The 23535-nt window shown below is 44.2% G+C and overlaps 1 protein-coding gene across 4 annotated transcripts in view; it reads left to right on the plus strand.

Moving 5' to 3' along the window:
- The first annotated feature begins 6 nt into the window (after window positions 1–6).
- STRN3 (striatin 3) overlaps window positions 7–23535 on the plus strand; it is a 30812-nt gene continuing 7283 nt past the window's right edge. The window contains exons 1-13 of one of the 4 annotated variants that reach the window (XM_072115397.1): window positions 7–455; window positions 10748–10851; window positions 11570–11643; window positions 12993–13074; window positions 13488–13664; window positions 14294–14426; window positions 15332–15467; window positions 20123–20233; window positions 20646–20765; window positions 20949–21082; window positions 22293–22468; window positions 22547–22594; window positions 22740–22861. In XM_072115397.1, coding sequence (XP_071971498.1) covers window positions 255–455; window positions 10748–10851; window positions 11570–11643; window positions 12993–13074; window positions 13488–13664; window positions 14294–14426; window positions 15332–15467; window positions 20123–20233; window positions 20646–20765; window positions 20949–21082; window positions 22293–22468; window positions 22547–22594; window positions 22740–22861 — 1618 coding nt within the window. In that variant the 5' untranslated portion in view covers window positions 7–254. Of the gene's footprint in view, window positions 456–10747; window positions 10852–11569; window positions 11644–12992; window positions 13075–13487; window positions 13665–14293; window positions 14427–15331; window positions 15468–20122; window positions 20234–20645; window positions 20784–20948; window positions 21083–22292; window positions 22469–22546; window positions 22595–22739; window positions 22862–23535 lie in introns of all 4 variants that reach the window. The other 3 variants (XM_072115396.1, XM_072115398.1, XM_072115399.1) reach the window with 3 other exon arrangements.

Below are 23535 nucleotides of genomic sequence, written 5' to 3' on the forward strand. Positions count from 1 at the left end.
GTCAAGCGGGAGGCGGTGAACGAGGCCGGTTACCCAGCGTGCCCCGCGGAGTTACCGGGCCCGTTGGGGAGGGGGAGGAGTATTCAAACATGGCGGCGCTCAGCGAAGTGATCGGGCGGAGGTTGTAGACGGAGCCTTCGGTTGTTTTATCTACGGAGGGTCGGGTTACGAGGCCGTCCTCTTCCCCCTCCGCCTCCTCCTCTATTACCGGAGCTACTAGCGGACGACACCTACGACCGGAGCCGAGTGTCTAGATGGAGGATCTCCCGGCGGCTGGCGGGATGGCTGCTTCTACCAGGCCGCAGGCCCAGGCCGTCCCCTCAGAGCCGGGCTGTGAGCTGGCTGGCCGGCCGCCCCAGTACACCATCCCGGGGATCCTGCACTACATCCAGCACGAGTGGGCCCGCTTCGAGATGGAGAGAGCGCACTGGGAGGTGGAGAGGGCCGAGCTGCAGGTGAGAGGAGGCCCCCGGGGAGGCCATCTTGTGGGGCTCATCCTGCTGACCTTGTCCCCACATGAGTCTGTGGACACCGGGCACATTCGCCGTGAGGTTCTCCGATATCACATGATACGTGTAATATCCAGCGCTACAATGTATAATTCCTCGATGTTATCACCTTCGCTACTTACTGAGCGCAAGATCTACACCCGCTTGTGTCCGCCATCGATAGGAAAGTCCTAGCCTACAGAAAATCTGTGGCCTGCGTGGTAAATCGTGGCGTTGTATAGTAGTGTATGGGACTTATGACAGTCCCACAGATACATTACGGAAACTTATCTGCAGCATAAATGTCTGTCCGCAGCAGACAAGTGACATAATGTTATCCTCTGGCTGCGGCAGAATCACGGCATGAGAAGCAAGCCCATTGCGTCTGGTGCTGGTGGAAATACCCCTGGGGTACATCCCTCAGCCCTTCTGCAGTGTACAGGTACCCTCAGTGTCCCTTACCCTTCTATGGCACCGCTCCTATTCCAGCTGACCGCTGTGGCCATGGCGTGATGGAAGAACGGTGACATCACTGCTGTGATCACGGGATTCTCACCCGTCTGGCGGCTGGAGCCAGGGACTGCAGTGATGGAACTGGGTGCCATAGTGGGCTGAGTATCCTTTTTTTTTAAGGAATCTGACATCACAATCCATCATGATAAACCAGGGACACTTACTCATAGATCCAGACACCGTGACTGTGGTCATCTTCTTATATTTCTAATCCATGGCCTCCTTCCATCTAACATCAATGTTTACAATTGTGATAATCAGCCAGAAGGGCTCTGGGAGGGAATTACCAGAACCCCCTCCTCTGTTACACTTTGCCTGCTGTAATTTCATACAGTGGAAGTGCTCTTGCACAGTGTAATGGCCTGTCAAGCTGCAGCCCTGAGGTGCTGCATTAACAACCCCAGAGCCCTTCAGGCTCATTTACATAATTTTACAAGTTGATTTTAGAAGGCGAAGCAACTTTGATGCAAATTTTTACTAGAAATGACGCCAGAAATATGCATTATACATTACACCGTCACATAAAATCATCCTTTTACAATGCAGATTTTCTTCATGTCAATAAGCTTACATGTGCAGACGTCCTTTGTTGTCTTTTCTGATGTGAGCTGCAAAAATAACGCAAGCAATTTATTTTTTTTATCTCTGTGTCTGACCCCTTTTGACTTGGAATTGGGTCCGTCACTGGAAGCATGAGCACTATATACCTCTTGTTCCGAACTATGTGCCTGCCAGAAATATTCTCCTGCGTGCTATCAGAATCGGTTGCTTAGATATGGACCCTCTTTGGTTCTGTTGTGGTGCCATGCGGTCGCTATACTATCTGGCAGGTGACAGTCTGTTTGGGCACATCAGCCTGTACAACGTTTGGCACCGCTACTAAACCCAGTATAAGTCCGTTAGATCTATGGGGAACCATCGCTATATTGTGGCACATTGTGGTCATATTCCTGTTACTGCTCCATGGAAATGTGACCATAGGTGTAATTGTAGCCTCAGATTCCCACACGCATAAGAAATGTAAGTGCGGTCTGTAGGTCCATTGTCTGTTTCATATACAGTAGTGCAAATGTCTGTAGCAGGTTCTTCTATAGGTGTGTATAAAGCCTTACAACCAGCCGGGTGGATGCTGTCATTCTGCAGTTGTTCTGATGGGAAGTCCAGTCACCAGACACCTGGCATCATTAGAGGTGACGGAGGGATTATTAGTCAGTAACACAGGGTGACACATAACCTGACCATGACTAGTGGATGAGGTCACACGTGCCAGAATATCCTTCTGCTAAGAAGTGACTGTATGAAAATGTACAGCTAGATGTGTAAAGGGTCAGCGCTCCCTGCTCTATAGATTGGGCAGAGTGGGGGATAATCGTCTGATTAGTGAGACCCCCACAAATCATAAGACCAGGGGTCCCCTTTTGTAAACAGAGCAGCACTCTGTACTCTGCAATGTAGTCTTATATTTGTATATGTCCCCTATGATTTGTAAAGTGCTGTAAAATTTGGCGCTGTCTAAATAAAAAATAAAATCGCTTTTATATGAATTATGAAAATGCCATAGTGCATCCATGACTGGCTCAGATGGCAATAATTCTAAGGGGCAGGTAGCAACAAGTCCTTTATTGGTAGCCATTCAGATTAATTTTTTTACTTTTCCCAAATAATAAATCTTTATTTTTATAACGCCAGTCATATTCGGCAGCGTTGTACAGATTCCGGCGGGACATGTAAAAAAATAAAACAAGACATTACAGAGTAATAACATAATCAAATGGAACAATAGGAATCGGGACCCTGCTCGCAAGATCAAAGAGTCTGAGGATAAAGGGGCAACACAGGAGGTGACGGTGCTTGTACAATGGTGCAGCCATTCTTTAATGGACATCTACCACCAGGATGAAGTATTGTAAATCAAGCACACTGACATACTGGTGTGTGCCCCCTCTGGCAGGATCTGCTCTTCTTTAGGTTTCTTATGCCCTGGTTTTTGGGAAAAAAGGCTTTAAAAAGTATGCAAATTAGCCTAAGGGGCTCCATTCTCCATTAACACCTATGGAAACTAGAGCCTATCAGTGGTGAGGGATTACATAGGCAGGAGGAGAGAGCAGAGAAAAGACAGTGAAGCGACATGCAGTTAGGAAGGGATGTATGGGTGCGTTCACACGTGGCGATAACACATGCATTTTCAAAGCATCATGGCAGCTGAAGAGACCTGCCTCATTGCATTGCTGTCAATGCAATATATATGTTAACACATTTGTATTGTAAGTGCAAACTTTCCTACAGTTTTCTTAAAATCATGGACAGTCACTGCATTGGACTGTTATTAATGGATGAGTAATATGTACCCAATATGCACCCATACTGTACATCTGTCTTCTCAGATTGAACACAGAAACATAAGTTCCGAAAGGCCATAAGGCCGAAAAAACTCCTCTCACAGTCTCTGTTTTTAAGGTTTTTTATTTTATTATTATTATGGTAAATGGGCTTTAAATGTTAGGGCCAGAACTTTTCTATATCACCAGTCAGACCTGTAAAAGAATGTGTATTAAAGGGAACCTGTTACAAGGTTTTACCCCACTGAACCAAAAGCTCCCTCAACTGGGGTATTAAATGTCCTTTCTAATAATCCCACTTTCATGTGAAATCTGGGGTGTTTTTTTTAAATCGGTAAATGGGAGAGAAGATAATTGTTGCTTCAGACACTCCTAGTACCATGCTGCTGGTGTCATATTAAAGATACAAAATGTAAACTTTTCAATTTCATCAAATCATGTGGTTTGGGTAGCTGGAAATTCAAACAGGTAAAGGTAGAGTCAAGTTTAGAGGTTGCAGGGGAAGTCAATTCAGACGCCCCTATTTTTGGTTTTATAGCACCCAGCTGCTGGTGTTATATTAAAGACATCAGATCACATCAAGCTTGTGGTTCTGTGAGCTACAGAGCTGAAGGTACAGTTGGAAACACAACCTCTCGATTAGATATGGTGAGGCGCGTTCTCTTACTGTTACATCTCATTCTTCAACTCACTATATACTTTATTATCTTTAATATGACACAACAGCATGTTTCTAGGTGATATAGACCTGATGACGGAGGCGTCTGAAATAATGATGTGGGTTAGATTTGGTGACTGTCCCTGTAAATCTTCAAAACGCTGACTTTAAAAAAAAAAAAAAAAAACTCCCTTGTATCTGACTGTTTGCTGGGGCTCCGCTGTTCTGGACGTCAGACTTTGCATGTGGTTTCTCCTGACTATAAATAAATTTGCATGTGACGATGTGATTTCTCTGAGGAGCTTGCAGAATATGAGGAATACTCCAAAATAGTGCGGTTACAGTGATCAAAACCTGGTGTGACACAATGACACCCCTTTAAGCTGGCCCTACATTTACAGTTGGTCGGATGACCATGTCGCTTTGTGCGATTTACTGCTGCCCATTGATGGGACCCCCATGGGTGCAGACAGTATATCAACCATAGTTCCATCCACAAGCCAAAACTTCCAACACGACAGATGAACTTTTTGAAGATATTAGTTGACATTTTGTGCCATGGAACCGATTTTTCCAAAATTGATCTGATTCTGGTATCGTGTCTTCGGGCAGCCTTATGTTGGGACTATCAGATTCACTTTACATCACAGAAACCTGAAAACTCGGAGCATAACAGCAGCGGGTCGGGGGCCTGGGGGAGAATAACACAATCTGCTGAGGGAACTTTGTCATTAATTAGATGAAGTTATTAATTGGCGGCTTCTGTTCAGTTTCTGGTGACATATCCGTTTATTCCTGATTTGTGCTGAATTATCCGGATTACCGGCCATTCTTTATTTGTGTTATTATACTTTTACTGTTATAATATTCTTTATTTGGTGCCAGGACACGTACAAATAAAAGATCTTGCAGAGTAAGAACAGTCATATGGAAACTGGGAGAGTGGGGTCACAGCTTACAGTCTGAGGGTGTATTATCTGGGGCACTGCATTTCTAAATCTATAACAGGACCATGGCTCCTGTAATAATAATAATTCCTTTATTTATATAGCGCACATAGATTATGTAGTGCTGCACAGAGTTTACCAAATCAGTCCCTGTCCCCATGGGGCTCACAATCTAATCAACCTACCAGTATGTTTTAGTGTGCGGGAAGAAACCGGAGGACCCAGAGGAAACCCACACAAACACGGAGAAAACATACAAACTCTTTGCAGATGTTGATCCTGGGACATCTGCAAAGAGTTTGTATGTTCTCTCTGTGTTTGCATGGGGTGGTGAGTGTCCACTCCACATGGCCTTTGTGTGATGACATCACATTCATCGCCCTGGTGACGTCTGGATCCATCCCCAATACCCTACGTTCATTTTCGGCACTGCCTGTTTGTGCATCATGAACGTGTCGTCACCACAGTTGTTTGCAGCTGGAGCTAGGAACTCTACTTTTGCGCCCCTAATGCTTCTACTTTTTGGGGGGTTTCTGCAAAAGTGGAAACTCATTAAAGTTGCACATGGCATGTTTTATTTTGGGACATGATGGTGTGTTTTAAAGGAACATTCCACTGAAAGCACATTCATAGATTTGTAAAGCGCTATGGAATATGATGGCGCTATATATATGTTATTGAATACATGGTGCGGGGTGTGAAGGAAGGAACGGGACTCATTTTCATTGTATTCTAGAGTCGTCCTACCTTCAGGCCCTGCATATGGAATAACTCAATGAATCCGCGGTGACTTGGAGGGTTCCTAGTCACCATGATACTAAATGTTGTGTGTGACTCCCAATGAGAATTTTCTTCCCTATGTGACTTCTTAGATCAGAAGTGATACTGAAATAACCCTTCGCTTCTTCCCCCGGATCCTGGTCTCATGTCAGTGAGTCTAATGTCATGTGGCTAAATGTAGAAGGTGACTGGTGGAACTGCTACTCACAGCGTTGGTTGAGTGTTGGCCAATGAGTTTGATAAAGGAATCATTGTGTAGTGAAAGGACCCAACGAAATTAGAGAAAATGATAAAGAACAGAAGCTACTTTTCAAATTTGCGCAGTATAATCGCTAATATTAGGGGGGTCCCTGCTTGGATCAGAAATGGTTGTTTCATTTCTGCTTATGTGACTTCAGCAGATCACTGGTCTCAGCGGTCCGCCTAAACTTCTACCACAGGGGTATGTTTACAACCAAAAATCCATAACATTTCATGGGGGGGGGGGGGGGAGGACTTGCAGTTTAGTGGGGTAAAACCTGGTGACAAGTTCCCTTTACAGGACATCTACCGCTAGGATGAAGGACTGTATGCAAATGAACCTTAGGTGTTAATGGAGCCTGGAGCCTATCAGGCTCATTTGCATACAACCTTTCATCCTAATGGTAGATGTCCTTTAAGGGGTTTTCCTGGAATCTGTGGGCCAGGGTTGAAATAAAAAACACTTTACCCTTATCGATGTAGTGTTTCCAAGGGCCATTATGCCCGACTTTAGGCAATGAGCGACCTCCTCAGGCGAGGGGACAACAAAGAAATATCAAATGTATAGTCAGATTTTGCTTTCTATGTGACCGTCACTTTTAGACTACAGGAAGTCCCCTACTTACAGATGACCCCTAGTTACAAACGGACCTCTGTTTCCCCATGTGAAGTTGTGCAGGTGCGACTGTGCTGGAGAGCTCGGTGACCTCACTGGCTAGTGCGGTGCGCTGAGATATATGTAAATATAACGTATACATCTGTGATTCTGGGTTTATTCTACTAATGAAAATATGCTCCGGCACCAGTTCACCCTGAGCTGGTACCATGTATCTGTGTGTAAGAACTACCACTTTTAAGAACAAACCTCTAGAACCGATCTTGTACGTAACCCGGGGCTGCCTGTATTTCCTGTATTTAGGCAGCACAAATCCTTATTATTGTGCAGTCACATGGTCAAGGTATCACTGTTTTGTTCCTCTGTTATTACTCCTAGAAGTTGGATGTCCAACTGTGATCCTCCTTTATTCCGAACATAACACCTGAGAGATGAGCGGACCTGTAATTTCAGTTCGGGTTTGGCCGGGCCACCCGGATGTATGATCGGGCTGGTGGCTGCACAGCCAATCCGGCAAATTGATGCTTTACTACTGGCCATCCCCGGGGCCAATCATAGCCATGGTTAGTAGCAAGAGCCGTCATTTTGCCGAATCGGATGTTTGGCCGACAATCCGGATATACATCCGGGTCATAAGCCCGAACCTGAGCTATGAAACTATGGGTCTGTACTCCCACTGCTCACTGTACCTGGTGTATATCCTCTACTCAGTCCGGGTATATTTGGGTTGCCTTTGTGACTCGAGTACTTACTCGCCAATGATGTGCGGCGAGTAAGTAGCTTTGTATTTGTAAGGACACTTGGTAACGTGCATCCATCTTCTTATCCTGAGTTTTTTTTTTTGTCTTCCGCTCCATATTCTTGCTTTATTTTTGACTATACATAACCGCCCCGCGTGGTTTCCTAAGTATGTGCAGTTGGTAGTAAACTGGCAGATGAGCCGTAGTGCTGGTTCTAAGTATGGGACTGAGTGTCCAGAAATAGTTTGGGTTCAGGCTTTTTCTGTAGATCTAATAGATAGAAGCTGACTAATGCAAATCATATATAGATAACGGTGCCCTGGATATGTCAGCTATGCGGCCTCTGCTCCTAATCTGTGCAGAGATTTGCTTGTGTAGCCAGGACTAAAGTCTCCGTTTGATGTTCCCGGAGTTCAGTGAACCCGGCAGCAGATAGATAAAGGTCTGTGCCCTTGGGATCAGAGTGATGGTATCGCTCAGGTATGTTCCCTAGGTGTGACGTGATTTGTCTTTACCTCTGCCATCCTGTTCAGACCGGCCCATGTGTTTGTCATGCCCACACACACCTGCCCAAAATGCCAGGCATACTTTCATAAGGGGCAGGTGACGCCATACAATGTGGCGGATGCTTAGGCCGCGTTCCCACAAGGCAAATCCGATTTTTGAAAGGGAACATACAAACTCTTTGCAGATGTTGACCTGGGTGGGACTTGAACCCAGGACCCCAGCGCTGCAAGGATGTAGTGCCAACCACCGTGTCACCGTGCCGCCCTATAACTGTTTTATGTTATTTTCTTTGACTCTCAACATTGATTTCAGTTACGTTGCATGTTTGAGGAAATCTCCCAAAAATATTTTTGCTTGCTTTTGTATTTTAATTGCAAGGCTACCTGCGCAGGAACCTGGAAACTGGTCCGCATGTCATCTGTAAAAATAATGGAAGGCTGGATAATGATGTCAGTATCTTAACCTTGAAGGATCACATGATTGTGTTACGGAGACACTGAGCTGAGAATATAGTTTGCACATGGATGACACCTTTTTTTCACATTCCCATAGTGGGATGACACTGGTGGGAATAGGTCCTGCAAGGAATTTTCTACAGTATCCAAACTGATTAGTAAAAATGCACATTCATGTGCATGGATCCATTGAAGTGAATGTGTCAAGTCGGGATAGAAAATAGGGATTGTGCACACGGACAAAAACAACCTTTTGTGTGCATGTAGCCAAGAGACAAAGCAAGTCTGTTTCCAAATCTGGAGGGAGATTTATGATGCATTTTACTTAAAGGGAACATGTAATCAGAAAGCTGTTGAACAGCTTATAGATGATGTTTCTTTTATGACCCAGCTTGGTGGTATCATTCAGAAAATCAACTTTGAAGTTGGATGTTTAAAGTCAGGAGGCTGAATTCACACTGCTGTTGTCCACTGTATCGTAGCACAGCGGGCACACGGCAGCGCTGCTCACCCCCGCCCCTCTCCATAGGCATATATGGTGCACGGCGCCCTATGACGTGAAAAGATAGGAAAGGGTACCGCTCCCGTAGGGCGCCGTGTGCCGATTGGCGTCTATGGGGGACGTACACTCACCGGCCACTTTATTAGGTACACCTGTCCAACTGCTCGTTAATACTTAATGTCTAATCAGCCAATCACATGGCGGCAACTCAGTGCATTTAGGCATGTAGACATGGTCAAGACAATCTCCTGCAGTTCAAACCGAGCATCAGTATGGGGAAGAAAGGTGATTTGAGGCCTTTGTACGTAGCATGGTTGTTGGTGCCAGAAGGACTGGTCTGAGTATTTCAGAAACTGCTGATCTACTGGGATTTTCACGCACAACCATCTCTAGGGTTTACAGAGAATGGTCCGAAAAAGAAAAAACATCCAGTGAGCGGCAGTTCTGTGGGCGGAAATGCCTTGTTGATGCCAGAGGTCAGAGGAGAATGGGCAGACTGGTTCGAGCTGATAGAAAGGCAACAGTGACTCAAATTGCTACCCTTTACAACCAAGGGAGGCAGAAGAGTATCTCTGAACGCACAGTACGTCGAACTTTGAGGCAGATGGGCTACAGCAGCAGACCACACCGGGTGCCACTCCTTTCAGCTAAGAACAGGAAACTGAGGCTACAATTTGCACAAGCTCATCGAAATTGGACAGTAGAAGATTGGAAAAACGTTGCCTGGTCTGATGAGTCTCGATTTCTGCTGCGACATTCGGATGGTAGGGTCAGAATTTGGCGTCAACAACATGAAAGCATGAATCCATCCTGCCTTGTATCAACGGTTCAGGCTGGTGGTGGTGGTGTCATGGTGTGGGGAATATTTTCTTGGCACTCTTTGGGCCCCTTGGTACCAATTGAGCATCGTTGCAACGCCACAGCCTACCTGAGTATTGTTGCTGACCCTGTCCATCCCTTTATGAGCACAATGTACCCTGTAACATCTGATGGCTACTTTCAGGAGGATAATGCGCCATGTCATAAAGCTGGAATCATCTCAGACTGGTTTCTTGAACATGACAATGAGGTCACTGTACTCAAATGGCCTCCACAGTCACCAGATCTCAATCCAATAGAGCATCTTTGGGATGTGGTGGAACGGGAGATTCGCATCATGGATGTGCAGCCGACAAATCTGCGGCAACTGTGTGATGCCATCATGTCAATATGGACCAAAATCTCTGAGGAGCTTCCAGCACCTTGTTGTATCTATGCCACGAAGAATTGAGGCAGTTCTGAAGGCAAAAGGGGGTCCAACCCGTTACTAGCATGGTGTACCTAATAAAGTGGCCGGTGAGTGTATATCGGCCATACAGCATTGTGAATGTAGCCTAAAGTTGATTTTCTGGGTGGTGCCATCACATGAGAACATGAAAGAAACCTGATCTAGAAGCTGCTCAGCTGCTTGACGACATACTGCTAGTGGTTTATTAGGCCAATTTATGATGACAGGTTCCCTTTACGTTTAGTTAAAAGGGGGGCGGTGTTAATGCCTAAACTTGTAAGTTTCAATGAATCTATGCATCTCGTTGAACTCTTCTGACAAGTGGGAGGTGCTTCGTGGAGAGGGAGTGGTCTCCAGTGGACTTTAACAATTTACGCCAGATATTCTAATTCCGGTTCTACTGATTTACTTGGTTCTGTGAGCCCAAAATGACTGCAGAAGATGCCTGGAAGTTACTTAATAGCAATCATTACTTATTAGGAGGTAGATGCTCATCCCATGTTAAGTTAGAAAAGTCCTGAAAGTTCTCCTCTATGGGACCAGTCAGTATGGGGGGGGGGGGGTGCTGTAATGCCTCTAGCCTCCTTTAGATCCTTGCCGGGCCAAGGTTTGCTTTAACGAGCCATAACTTGCACAAACAGAAACCGCGTGTTACGGAGGCCATGTTTGCTGAGTGTTTTCCGTTTGTTTTCCAGGCACGTATAGCTTTTCTACAAGGTGAAAGGAAAGGTCAAGAAAACTTGAAGAAGGATCTAGTTAGAAGAATAAAAATGTTAGAATATGCTCTGAAACAAGAACGGTAAGAAGCCTCGTGATGTGTCCATTGTCATGTGGAGACTGAGGGATATATTTTACATGTATTTCATGGCATTGCCCTTTTAAAGGGAACCTATCATCAGGAATGACATTTTTTAGCTGATGACAGATTCCAACAAACATTGTAATACAGATTTGATAAATGCCTTTATAAACTTCTCGGTACCAGTAAGATATAGAAGTTTACCCAGTCCCCTGGGTAATGGTAATGGGGCTAAGTCCCTGTCTCCTTGAGTCATGCTCCTCCCTCTTTCTCACTCACCACCACCCCCCTCCTCTTCTGACCACAGCAAAAAAGCCCACGTAATTTGCTTGACAGGGAGCCAGGTAAGCTTTAATATACTTTTATAGGTTAATGGAACTGTGAAGCCTGCCTAAAAAAAGCGTTTATCTAATCAATGGCTGTTGTGACCTGTAATCAGCTAAAAATGATTAGAGGTTCCCTCTTATATCACTTTTATTAGATTTCAGCTTGTTACATGAGTTATCATATATTTTCGTCACAATGGGGCACCATCGCTAGGCACAGACTAGAAGTCCCCTGACCTAGAATTATATAGTTTCTCCATTACCCCCCACCCTGGAAACAGGTTGTGTTACTGCAGTCCATCATTTGGTGACCCCCTTCCCCCACTGACTCCATATTTATGACCTGTTCTTTGAATATCTGAGCGCTTCATTTCACTACTTGTCTGTTGCAGGGCAAAATATCATAAGTTAAAATATGGAACAGAATTAAATCAAGGGGATATGAAGATGCCAGCAATTGAGTCGGGTAAGTACTTTTTTTTTTTTTTTGTGAAAGTCTGGACCTACAAAACATAGGGCCGGTTCATTCATCAATTTAGACATTTCTCCCATGCAGGTAGGTTGTTCAGAGACTTGGCTGTACACATTAAATTTCATCTGATCGTGGGTGGGGTGTCCCAGCTCCCTGCTCAGAGATTTGTGGTAGTGTCTTGCTTCCCACTCTCTGAGCGGCCATGCATGCGTGTATATAGGGCAGAGGAGGGGATTCCTTGTCATCCAAACAAAAGTAGTGGTTATCTCTGGCTCACTGTGCACAATAAATGTACACCGCAGAATAGAAGAATGTGTATTAAATACACGTCCGTATAACACAAGCCCCACTCCCCCATAGCCTCATATTGAAGTCTCCATCCTTCTATGTGAAAGTGACCATCCCTTACATTCCAGAAATTGCTCTCCAGTATTAGTCACGTAAATTGAGCAACTTTGATTTGACACTTGGTGACTGTATGTCTGGTAGCAGTCCTATAGATGTTTGTGAATTGTATGATTTTCAGATAATTATCCACTTTTTAGTTTATCCACAATGATTTTGTAGGGGTTGAGCAGGCACTAGTATGTGGATGGGTGGATTAGGACTGCCATGGGGCCTGGGCTGTATGAATATTATAGCCCATCCATGTCTGCAGTCACTTCCCACATCTGGTACTAGAATCAGCATCTTGGGGAATGGAGGATGCGCCCCTTTTGTCTGCTTTCAATCTGCAGTTTCAGGAGCTTCAAAGGTCCTGAAATGGCTCTTGTGTACATGTGTATTGAGAGCAGGAACAGATGTACGAGGACTTTATGGGTGAAGGTCCTTCTCGGTATAAAATTTGGTGGTTGGTTTGGGTGGCCATGAGCCCCCTAGAAGGCTTGGGGCCCCGGGCTACTGCCCAAACAGCATATATTATAATCCACTGCTGTATGTAACATAATCACAAAGTTAATGCTGAAGTATTGCAAAAATAAAATTTGTCCAGCCACGTGCCTGGTATTGTCATTGCTTCAAACACTGTAAACCCACCTTTTATGAACAATATAGCAGCTGCATTGAATGTCTCTTCCTCCGGAGGTCCCTTTATGTCTGCCTGGGCCAACTACTTCAAAATGCTATGTGTAATGCTTCCTCCCTCCTGCAGAGGCGCTGTAGGAAGGTTTCATTTCTGCTGCTTATTGCAAATGAATGCCTTGAGTCACAGCAATGTTAAACCATGGGATCAGACCCCCCCCCCCCCCCTCCTTCAATGTAATGCCCTGGTCCTCTGCTTTTGTAGTGTATTATAAGTAATATCTCCCTGTTGACACCAGTCTTTATTTACTCTTGCCTTTCAGAAGAAACCAAAGAAACCGAGATCCCCCCGGGGCTTCCGAATAGTCAGCTGACCTGGAAACAAGGCCGGCAGCTGTTACGACAGTAAGTAAATAAGTAAAGACATGTGGCAGATATGGTTACAGGCTCATAATACTGTTTTTGATGGGTCGGGAGGCAGAGCTGTCACGGCCAAGCTGCCAAAATACTCTGCCTGTATTGTACCGTGTCAGATGTGTTGAAATGAAAGGTCTTTGTGAAATAAGTCCAGCATCAGGTCTGCAGGAGAGTCTTAATACTGACCAGTCTCCGTTTTCTATCAGTCAGGTGAGGCCATATTTGTCACCATTATCGTAACAAGGTTATGTATGATAAATTGCAGCAAAGTATTGATCATAGGGGGGCGAAACTGGAGGGAATTGTTAATAAGGATTGAGTTGTGAAGTTGGACATTTCCTTTAAGAATAGATCGCTCTTTCATTTATTTTCGGCCTCACATTTTGCTCCTCTCTGCGCAGGTATCTCCAAGAAGTTGGTTATACAGACACAATATTAGATGTTCGGTCACAAAGGGTACGCTCTCTGCTTGGACTTTCAGGTTCTGAGCCCAATGGCTCAGTGGAACCGAAGAACTTAGAACAGCTCCTCAACGGTGGAGATGCTTCACTGAAACAAAAGGGACAGGAAAATAAAAGGTAAATGTTGGTGTATGTGCGTTTTTAGTGTGGTTTAATCAATCTACTGTATTTCAAAGTTGATGTTAAAGGTGATGCCCTAAAAGGCAATGAAATGTAAAAAACTAGACAGTTTTCTGGACACCTGTATAACCATACTTTTATGAGTCGTTGATGGCAGCAGGACAGTGATATATGGACATGTGTTCCAGGATTGTAGCTGGACTTGGAGCCCTTGGGAAGTGACTTGAGATTTCACCATTGAACTCCTCAGCCCCACACCTCACTGCTGTAGTATTCAACCAGAAGCCTGCTAAGCTTTTATTTATGGAAGAGGGGAAAAAGGCTGTGAAGCAGCTAAATTGCAAACTACTCTCCCAGTACAGATACAATCCTGGAATATAAATAAGTTTTTCACTGTCCTACTGCTATTAAAAACCCAAACAATGGTATGGTTACACCGATCTCCAGGACAGATCTAACATGCAGATAGGTTCTCTAAGATTCTGCTGATTGGATTCCAACATAAATGTGGATGAAGTGTTGAGCCATAAGCACATCTATTCTGCCTCGCCACTAAATATGACAGAAAATGGCAAGATGAGAAGTAATAATCTATATATTGATCTGTGATTGTGATCTCTCTCTAGGAACTCAGGGGATGTACTCGAAACATTTAATTTCTTAGAAAGCGTAGACGACAGTGACGAAGAAGACGAAGGGGACCTAATAGAAGAGGTCCCTGATGGGAAGGACAAACCACGGTTAAACAAAAAACATAAAGTAAGATCTTAAGAACTCTCTCTGCAGTTCCTAATATGCATTGTCTTCTCTATTCATCAACGTAAAGGCTAAAAAAAACAGTAAGGCCCCTTTCACACTTTTTCACACGCTTGTTCTGCGCGTGCAGAAATTGCATTGCACTCTGACGCATTGTATTCAATGGGTGTTGTCACACTTGCATTTTTTTTTTTTCTAATGCGTGTTAAAATCTCGGTATGCTCTACACACACACATGAAGAAACACACCATGCAACTTTATGGAGACGCATCAAAAACGCATTGCACTATGAGACACATGCAAGTGCAACGCGTTTTTCACTGCTCAATTGCCATAGAAAAGATAAACCTCAGTCATGAGTCTTTTTCACGTGCCTTGTCTGCGTGTGAAGAACGCATTGAAAGCGCAAAAAAGTGACACTGAACAAACTGATAAAAAAAATGTTAGTTTTTCACTGACCAAACCCTGATTGCACCCTGATCAGACTCCAACGTGGTCTGCAACGAAAGTGTGAAAGGGGCCCAAGACAAGCCAAGATGCAGCAGTGCACTAGTTCAGCATCCCCTCTGATGAACAGAGAAGATACTATAACCTGGGCAAAACTATATCCGCTATCTGAAGGGTTGTCCGGAAATTTATATGGACACTAGAACAGATGCAGAGGCTTTGTGCTGCTGTTAGGGTCAGTATTGGGCTCCTCCGCTGATCAGATATTGATAGCAATATCCTGTCATGGGATTGGCCATCAATAGAAATTCCTGTGCAGCCTCTTAGTCCCCTCTCTCCAAGGGCTTTGTACATTGCAGTCCTCACCATGGCTGAGACGCCAAAATTAGCGCAATCCGTTCTCGCTTTGCTTTCTGCCAACGTAGCATACGTTAAAAATCTCACACTTTTGCCTAAACAGATTGGAAATGAAGGTTTAGCTGCCGAACTCGCCGATGACACAGAGGAAGCATTGAAAGAGTTTGATTTCCTCGTGACGGCAGAAGATGGCGAAGGCGCTGGCGAGGCCAGAAGTTCAGGGGATGGGACTGAGTGGGGTAAGTGGACAAGTTTGTTTGATTTAGACGCCAGTAGGTGGACATCAGCGATGTGTTGGAGCATATGAGCCATTGAGGGGAGCAGTGTATGCTGTTCTATTAGTATCATCTGACTGCAGATGACAGGTTTATCAGTATCCACCTGGTCAGGCTGCCTGATAGAGAACATATTATTAGGACCTACACCTTCTATTGGGTGTATTAGCGAGTTTTGTTATTTCAGTCCAGGCTAAACAGTTGTGTCGTCCTGTAAATCTAGTTAAAGTATTGGTGCTCCATCTAACAAACTGATGTCTGAATTTGAGGATCTTAACCTTGGATAAATAACAAATGGTTTATGTCCATTGGGGATATACAACATAAGTCAGAAAACCAGCATAAAAAGACACATTGCTCACTTCTTATTTTTGAACATCATCTTTGCTGAATTACACTTTCCAGAAAAAGTGGAAACGTCTGAGACCTCTGGTCCTGTTTGATTTATCACCATTATTATCACCATTATCAGTCCTATGGTCTGATGATCAATTTGATGAGATGTTCGCACCATCTAGTGGTACAAGGGGATATCATGACTGGTGCTCTTTATAGTATCCCCCATTCCAGTTTTTTTTTCTTGTAGACTTCACTTCGTTCTGAAATTTTCAATGATTGTATTTGCATAGAAGACAAATGTCAATCTAATACAATCCCTTTAAACCAACTTGGCTGCAGGTTTTTGGGGGTTTTTTTTGCATGTAAACCTGGTACATTCATTCTTATGAGGGCGTGACACGAGCTTACAGTCTATGAGGATGAGGGGGTGACACAAGAGCTTACAGTCTGAGGATGAGGGGGTGACACGAGCTTACAGTCTATGAGGATGAGGGGGTGACACGAGCTTACAGTCTATGAGGATGAGGGGGTGACACGAGCTTACAGTCTATGAGGATGAGGGGGTGACACAAGAGCTTACAGTCTATGAGGATGAGGGGGTGACACAAGAGCTTACAGTCTATGCGGAGGAGGGGGTCACACAAGAGCTTACAGTCTATGCGGAGGAGGGGGTGACACAAGAGCTTACAGTCTATGAGGGGGTGACACAAGAGCTTACAGTCTATGAGGGGGTGACACAAGAGCTTACAGTCTATGAGGGGGTGACACAAGAGCTTACAGTCTATGAGGGGGTGACACAAGAGCTTACAGTCTATGAGGGGGTGACACAAGAGCTTACAGTCTATGAGGGGGTGACACAAGAGCTTACAGTCTATGAGGGGGTGACACAAGAGCTTACAGTCTATGAGGGGGTGACACAAGAGCTTACAGTCTATGAGGGGGTGACACAAGAGCTTACAGTCTATGAGGGGGTGACACAAGAGCTTACAGTCTATGAGGGGGTGACACAAGAGCTTACAGTCTATGAGGGGGTGACACAAGAGCTTACAGTCTATGAGGGGGTGACACAAGAGCTTACAGTCTATGAGGGGGTGACACAAGAGCTTACAGTCTATGAGGGGGTGACACAAGAGCTTACAGTCTATGAGGGGGTGACACAAGAGCTTACAGTCTATGAGGGGGTGACACAAGAGCTTACAGTCTATGAGGGGGTGACACAAGAGCTTACAGTCTATGAGGGGGTGACACTATTTATTTGTATTTTATATACCCAATTAAAGGAATAAAACCTTAATATTCTATACACATACCTGGTGGGATATGTGGTTTTGGTTGAGGATGCTTGCTCATTAGAATGGTCTTGTGGGGGTATGATGCCAGGCACCTTGTGCTACAGCTCATTTTCCCTGTGGACACTACAGACCAGTGCAGGACTTCTGATCCTATTGTGAAAAGGTTCTTATCCGAAAACTCATTCTGTGTCACTTATAACCATGTCTATTGAGATGCAGTTCCCTGCATCTTATCTGTTTTCCATTCTGTATAAAGAGATGTTTCCATCACTACAGTAGTGGTCACCCAGCCCTGTTATAGAGGGGCCACACATAAAATACTCTCATTTACTTCTTTGGGACTTTATAAATTAACCACATCTATCAGACAAGAAGATTGCATGTCCAGCAGATATGTCCCTTTTTTTTACTACGCCTTTAAGCTGGAATAGTTAGCATAGATGTGGCATTGTTTGCATTGCTTCTGGCCCACGCCATGTTGGGGCACTGTGTGTGGGGGAATTTTGGGAAAGTCACTAGTGTTTGCAGTGGCAGTGTGTACTGTGTGTACAAGGTCATATAGTTGTGTAACAAGACTGGTAAATGCTTACTGAACATTACATAAGGCTTATGAGGTCCGTCGATGTACATGAACAGTAACCAATCTAGATAGTATTTTAGGGAATTTCTATTGTCATTGTAAGGAAAGGTGTGTAATCCTTATAATCCACATGCATCTGCTTTCAGGAAAGCCTTCAAGGGTGTTTGCAGAAATGACTAGACCTCAGCATGGGTTTATAAGTAATGATTATACTGTAAGACTTTACTGATAGATGGTAAAGCATAAGCAGTGCGACACAGTGCCGAGCGCTTCATGGATTGAAGCTTCTTGAGAAATTTGCAACAAATCCACAATGTAGTGGACGTACTTTTGGTTTCAAATCCGGTTTTATGGATGATGTACTGTGCTATTTTGTTAACTTGCATTATGTGTACCATTAGTGCTTCAGCCAATCAGATATACAGCATTTAGAGGAACCCTCCAGTCACAGCTAATTTATTGAATGATACCTGAAGGTAAGGAGCAATGAAAATGATTCCTGCTCCCTCCATTCAGACCCTGCAATATGCATTATTCAATGAATTGGCTTTGACTGGAGCGTTCCTTTAAGATTGTGATGAGTGAGTTGTATTGGGACCATTTGCATTTTGTATCTGCATTTTGTATAAACCTAACTGCACGTTGGAGGGGCACTAGCTTGCGTTACACACTATAGTCTACTCATACAAACCTAATAAGACCTTACAGATGAATAAAACAGTCAGATGAAATGATGGTAATGGGGAACTTGCTTGCAAGAGCTTACAATCTATGAATAGATGGTTGCCAGACTGATCAAACTTTTTAAATTTTGTTCTTGGGATAAAATATTGTTAAGATATATCATATTTATTATAAGCCTTCAATATAATCTAAATAGGGGCTGAAAAACCCAGCACCCCCATGGATCACCTTCCCGATGGTGCCTGATCTGTACAGTACCTAGGGATAAGGAGTCGATATAAAGTGTATGGCTATGGGATAGGGGGACAGGTGATGCCATGTGTTCTAGTTCTCATTCCCCAATCTAAGGAGGGTCCTTGTGTAAATTGTGCATTACTGTAGGGCTATTCTCTATAGCAGTGATGGCTAACCTATGGCACTGGTGCCAGAGGGGGCACTCGGAGCCCTTTCTGTGGGCACTCAGGCCATCACCAGTGATGACTCCAGGCATCTTCCTGCAGTCCCAGGCAACCAAGGACTTGCTGTGCACAGAGCTATTTTAAAGTGACAGCTGTACCTGGGACTATTTTCTGCTTTATTGGTGTCCTCAGGGGCTGGTATCAATGAAAACTGTGACAGAGAAGGGAGTATAAATCATAAATTACATTTCTGTGTTGGCACTTTGCGATAAATAAGCGGGCCTTTGTTGTAGTTTGGGCACTCGGTCTCTAAAAGGTTCACCATCACTGATCTATAGGCTCACTGGCTGCACTGTTACTAACATACTAAACACTAGGCACTTCCTGAGATTCAGGTCCTAAAGATCACTATGACAGTTCCTGTAGGTTACAGCATCGCTTTGATCATCCTATAGATTCTTGCCATATGGGATATTTCCCCATCTCCTTCCCTCCATAAAATGACAGGGCAATCTATTAGGAGGTGGACTCGTGTCCTTTCTGTAGCAGGTCTGTCATGGTGATGGCTTCTCTCTTCGGCTTCATTCACACTTGTGAGCCAACTGATGAAAATGATCGTTTCAATTGATCTTATAAGTAAATGGGGGAACGACTAATTGCATCAATCTGAAAACTGCTGACAAGATTCAGTTTTGGAGTAATTGGGGAACACCTCAGAGGCTGAGAGAGGGGGAAAATAAATACAAATATACTTGCGCTGCTCTAGTTCACCCTTCCTCGCGTTCATTGGATACACTCCTGGCAAGGGCAAATGTGTCGGGGTGTGGAGGAAGGCACTGCTAAATGTCAAGGTCTGTTCCTTAAGCCAGTAGTTATACACAGTCATCATTGGATCACTGTGAGTATACAAAGAAATCTGGCGCCAGGACACTAGAGTGTAAGCCGGAGCAGAGTAAGGAGATATAATATAGTTTGTTTGTATGTGTGTGTGTATATATGTATATGTGTATAGAGATATAATCTCTATACACACATACATACACTATATATAATATGTGCTTACTCTGCTCCGGCTCGCGTTCTAGTGTCCTGGCGAAAGATTTCTTTGTATATATTCCTACTTTTAACCCAGGATGTGGATACTTGGACACATTCAGAAGTCCTTATTTGACTTGGACCATTTGCCAACCCTTTGTTTTGGACCTTAATGGGAAATTAAATAATTGTGGAGTTCTGCCAACAAATCCCAAGTATATATTGTAATGGTACTAACCCGTTACTGACCTGCTGACATGTGCTCTCTCTTTTACTAACATCTGCATGCAGACAAGGACGTCCTGTCCCCAACTGCTGAGGTTTGGGATGTAGACGAGTCCCTAATAAATAAACTCAAGGAGCAGTACATGAAGGAGCGCAAGGGGTCAAAGGGGGCCAAGAGTAAGTGCAGCTTTTCCACAATCACTTACAACGTATTAAGTCTCTCTGCTAGCATCCCTCCTACGATCATGACCTGTAGGGTATTCTAGGGAAAGAAGGATCAGGCATGTTGGATTGCAGCACGTCCGATCTCTTCAATATTAACAGATGCAGCTGAAACCCTGTTATAGAGAACTCGTGCATGCTCAGCCGAGTCAAGCGTGTGTGTATGGGATTGTTGGAAGGTCCTACTTGCTTTCCCGTGTATATGAGAGTTGGAAGGTGCTCCCCAGTGTCTTGTTTCCAAACTCCTTTGGATGTAAGGATACTTTAGAGTGTGAGGAAATATCATATTGTCACAAAGCTCCTACACTAGATGGAGAATGCATCAGGGAAGATCTATTCAACAAGAACCACTGCCATTACTTTTCAGGGGTTAACCGGACGAAATTACACGATATGATTGCGGACCTGGGTGATGAGGATCTGTCCCACATCCCTTCAGGCATGCTGAGTCCGGCCCGTTCACCAACCAGAATAACAGATCATGAAGGTGGGAGGGCGGAGGAAGGTACGAATCCCTCAGGGAAAGACCCTTGTCACCTCTGTTGCAGTGAGATGTCGTGTTGTCTCGGTTGTCCCTAGCACTTTATATTAGCGACAGTTTTGGTAATCTGTATGTGCAAGATGTCTTTGTCCACACACATCACAAATTATTATTATTTTGTCTTTATAGCCGAGCCCATTACATTTCCATCTGGAGGTGGGAAGACCTTTATCATGGGATCCGAAGATGTCCTCGAGAGTGTTCTGGGACTGGGGGACCTAGCCGACCTTACTGTGACGAATGATTCGGACTACAGTTACGATGTAAGTGTTCAGGTTTACTGCAGTTTTATAGCAACCTTCTACAATTCTATTTGTATATACACAGTTTACACTCATGACAGCAACTGTCCTGAAAGGTTCATAGAGGTTTTTCCAATTTTATTATATTTTATCCACAGGAAAGGAGATAACAATGTGATTGGTAGGTGGTCTGACTGCTGGGGCCCTCACCAACATATGTACAAACCACTTGGGGATCTAATGGAATGAAGAAGCAAGTCGACCATGCTTGCTGCCACTCCATTCAGTCCTGTTTGGGCATCAGATATTGCTGAGCAAAGCACTGGACTATCCCTGGCTCTCTTATAGACAAGAATGGGTGTGCTGGAGAGACCAGAGCGTTGGCCTCTGCAATTTTTGATGCGCTTGTACTAATGAATAGAGCGTCAGGATACATGCTCAACCCACCACTTCATTGGGTCGGTGCAAACGGGACCCCTTTCCTAGTGATTTGTAGTGGTCCGTTCCCACCATTGGTGGAGGTACCCAGCAGTCGGACCCAGAAGACCAGATTGATTATTCACCCTTGTTTTGTGGATAACAATCTTGGTACCACCCTTTCAAAGGGGTTTTCAATGCAGAAATCTATGAATTCTCTCCAGTTATGATTCACACCTGATTTTGGCTATAAAGAATGAAAAAAATCCTAATATAGCAATGGGGCCTCTAGATTGGGAGGATGTGTCTGTATTTCATATGGAAACCCAGCGATCAGCTTTTTAACAGTTAGGACAGGACCAGAAATGGAGTATCTATCCGAAATGTTACTGCAGAGCCTTAAATGGGATCAGCACCTGCGCTGTGCCTGAATCGCCACTACACTACAGATGGAGCTGTCTACTTTGGACTCTGTCTGTATTGTCAAACAGCTGATCTATTGGGGGCTGCTGAAAATTACAACCTGCACCAATTGCCTATTGAAGACCCAGGCTGTAAGTAAATAGATTTTCCTCAAGAAAGATATTTATGGCACTGATCACTAAAATGAAACTATGATGCTACTTCTTACAGCAGTGGTTGTAATTTTATGTAAAATGTTGAGAACTAAGTTATATAGGGCTCAATACTCACAAGGGCCTTGGAGTTGTGTAAACTCTGTATCTTGATGGTTACGCTGTTTACATAACATTTTTCCAATGTCTAATACTTTTATGAGAATTAATGAGATGTTACCTTTCCTTCCGCTGTGCAGATGCCATCCAATAAGGATGCTTTTAGGAAGACCTGGAACCACAAGTACACCCTGCGGAGTCACTTTGATGGAGTTCGGGCGCTAGCATTTCACCCAGTCGAGCCTGTACTGGTGACCGCATCCGAGGATCACACCCTAAAATTGTGGAACCTGCAGAAAACGGTCCCTGCCAAAAAGTGAGTGCGTTTGCTATATTTCAAGGTGAATGATGAAAAACTTAGTATAACTAAAATAACTATATTTCTGTTCTTTAGGAGTGCCTCATTCGACGTGGAACCCATCTACACATTCAGAGCTCACATGTAAGTTTTTAGCGTCAAGATTTTTTAAATGAGGTAATTTTATCGATTTGTGTGTTTCCACTCGTATTATGAAACGATGAATGTTGTGGTGTCTGTGACATTTGTTTTGGGACACTCTTCCATAGTTGACTCTCTCTTTTCTCAGGGGTCCGGTCCTCTCCCTAGTGGTCAGCTCTAATGGAGAGCACTGCTTCAGTGGAGGAATAGATTCTACAATACAGTGGTGGAAGATGCTGAGCCCAAATGTGGATCCCTATGATACATATGGTAGGTTGAAGCTTCCCTTCAAGTGCTTATGTCATGTGATTTCACAACTTTAGCCCCATCAAATATGCAGAATAGGTGATAAATGTTTGATTGCTGGTAATCTCATTAGTCTCTAGAATTTTATGCATAACTGAGCATAATATGGAGGAGAAAAGAGGTGCATTGCAACCGCACAGTTCGTTTTATTTTGCTGTTCCACTCACTCAGATTAATAAAGTAATCTGCCGAAATATTTGCTTCTACCATGGAGTCGCAGCCAAAGTTGCCATGTAGCACCAGCCTTAAAGGGGTTCTCCACTTATACTGGAAAACTTATACAGGAATACAGGGAAAAGAAACGCAGGTACTAGCCTCGCTCCGGCTTGCGGTTCAGACATATGTTGTTGCTCCAGGCTGGGCTGGAAATGTCAATCACACGATCAATGTGGGCCAATCATTGGAGAGAACACTGATGTTACTGCTGAAATTCACTGATTGGCTGCAGCAGTCACATGACTGTGACGCTTCTGACTCGGCTGTGCAGGGCAACAAAGAAATTATTTCCAAGCTAGATAGAGGGCAAGACCTTTACTTTTTTATTTCTTGCTCAAATCAGACTTCCCAGCATAAGAGCCTCCTCCCTGAATTTGTGGAATGGGCATGCCGGACGCCCGTTCTAGTTATTGTGGCCGTCC

This window comes from Engystomops pustulosus, chromosome 7 (assembly GCF_040894005.1).
Source record: "Engystomops pustulosus chromosome 7, aEngPut4.maternal, whole genome shotgun sequence".
NCBI classification, from domain to species: Eukaryota; Metazoa; Chordata; class Amphibia; order Anura; family Leptodactylidae; genus Engystomops; species Engystomops pustulosus.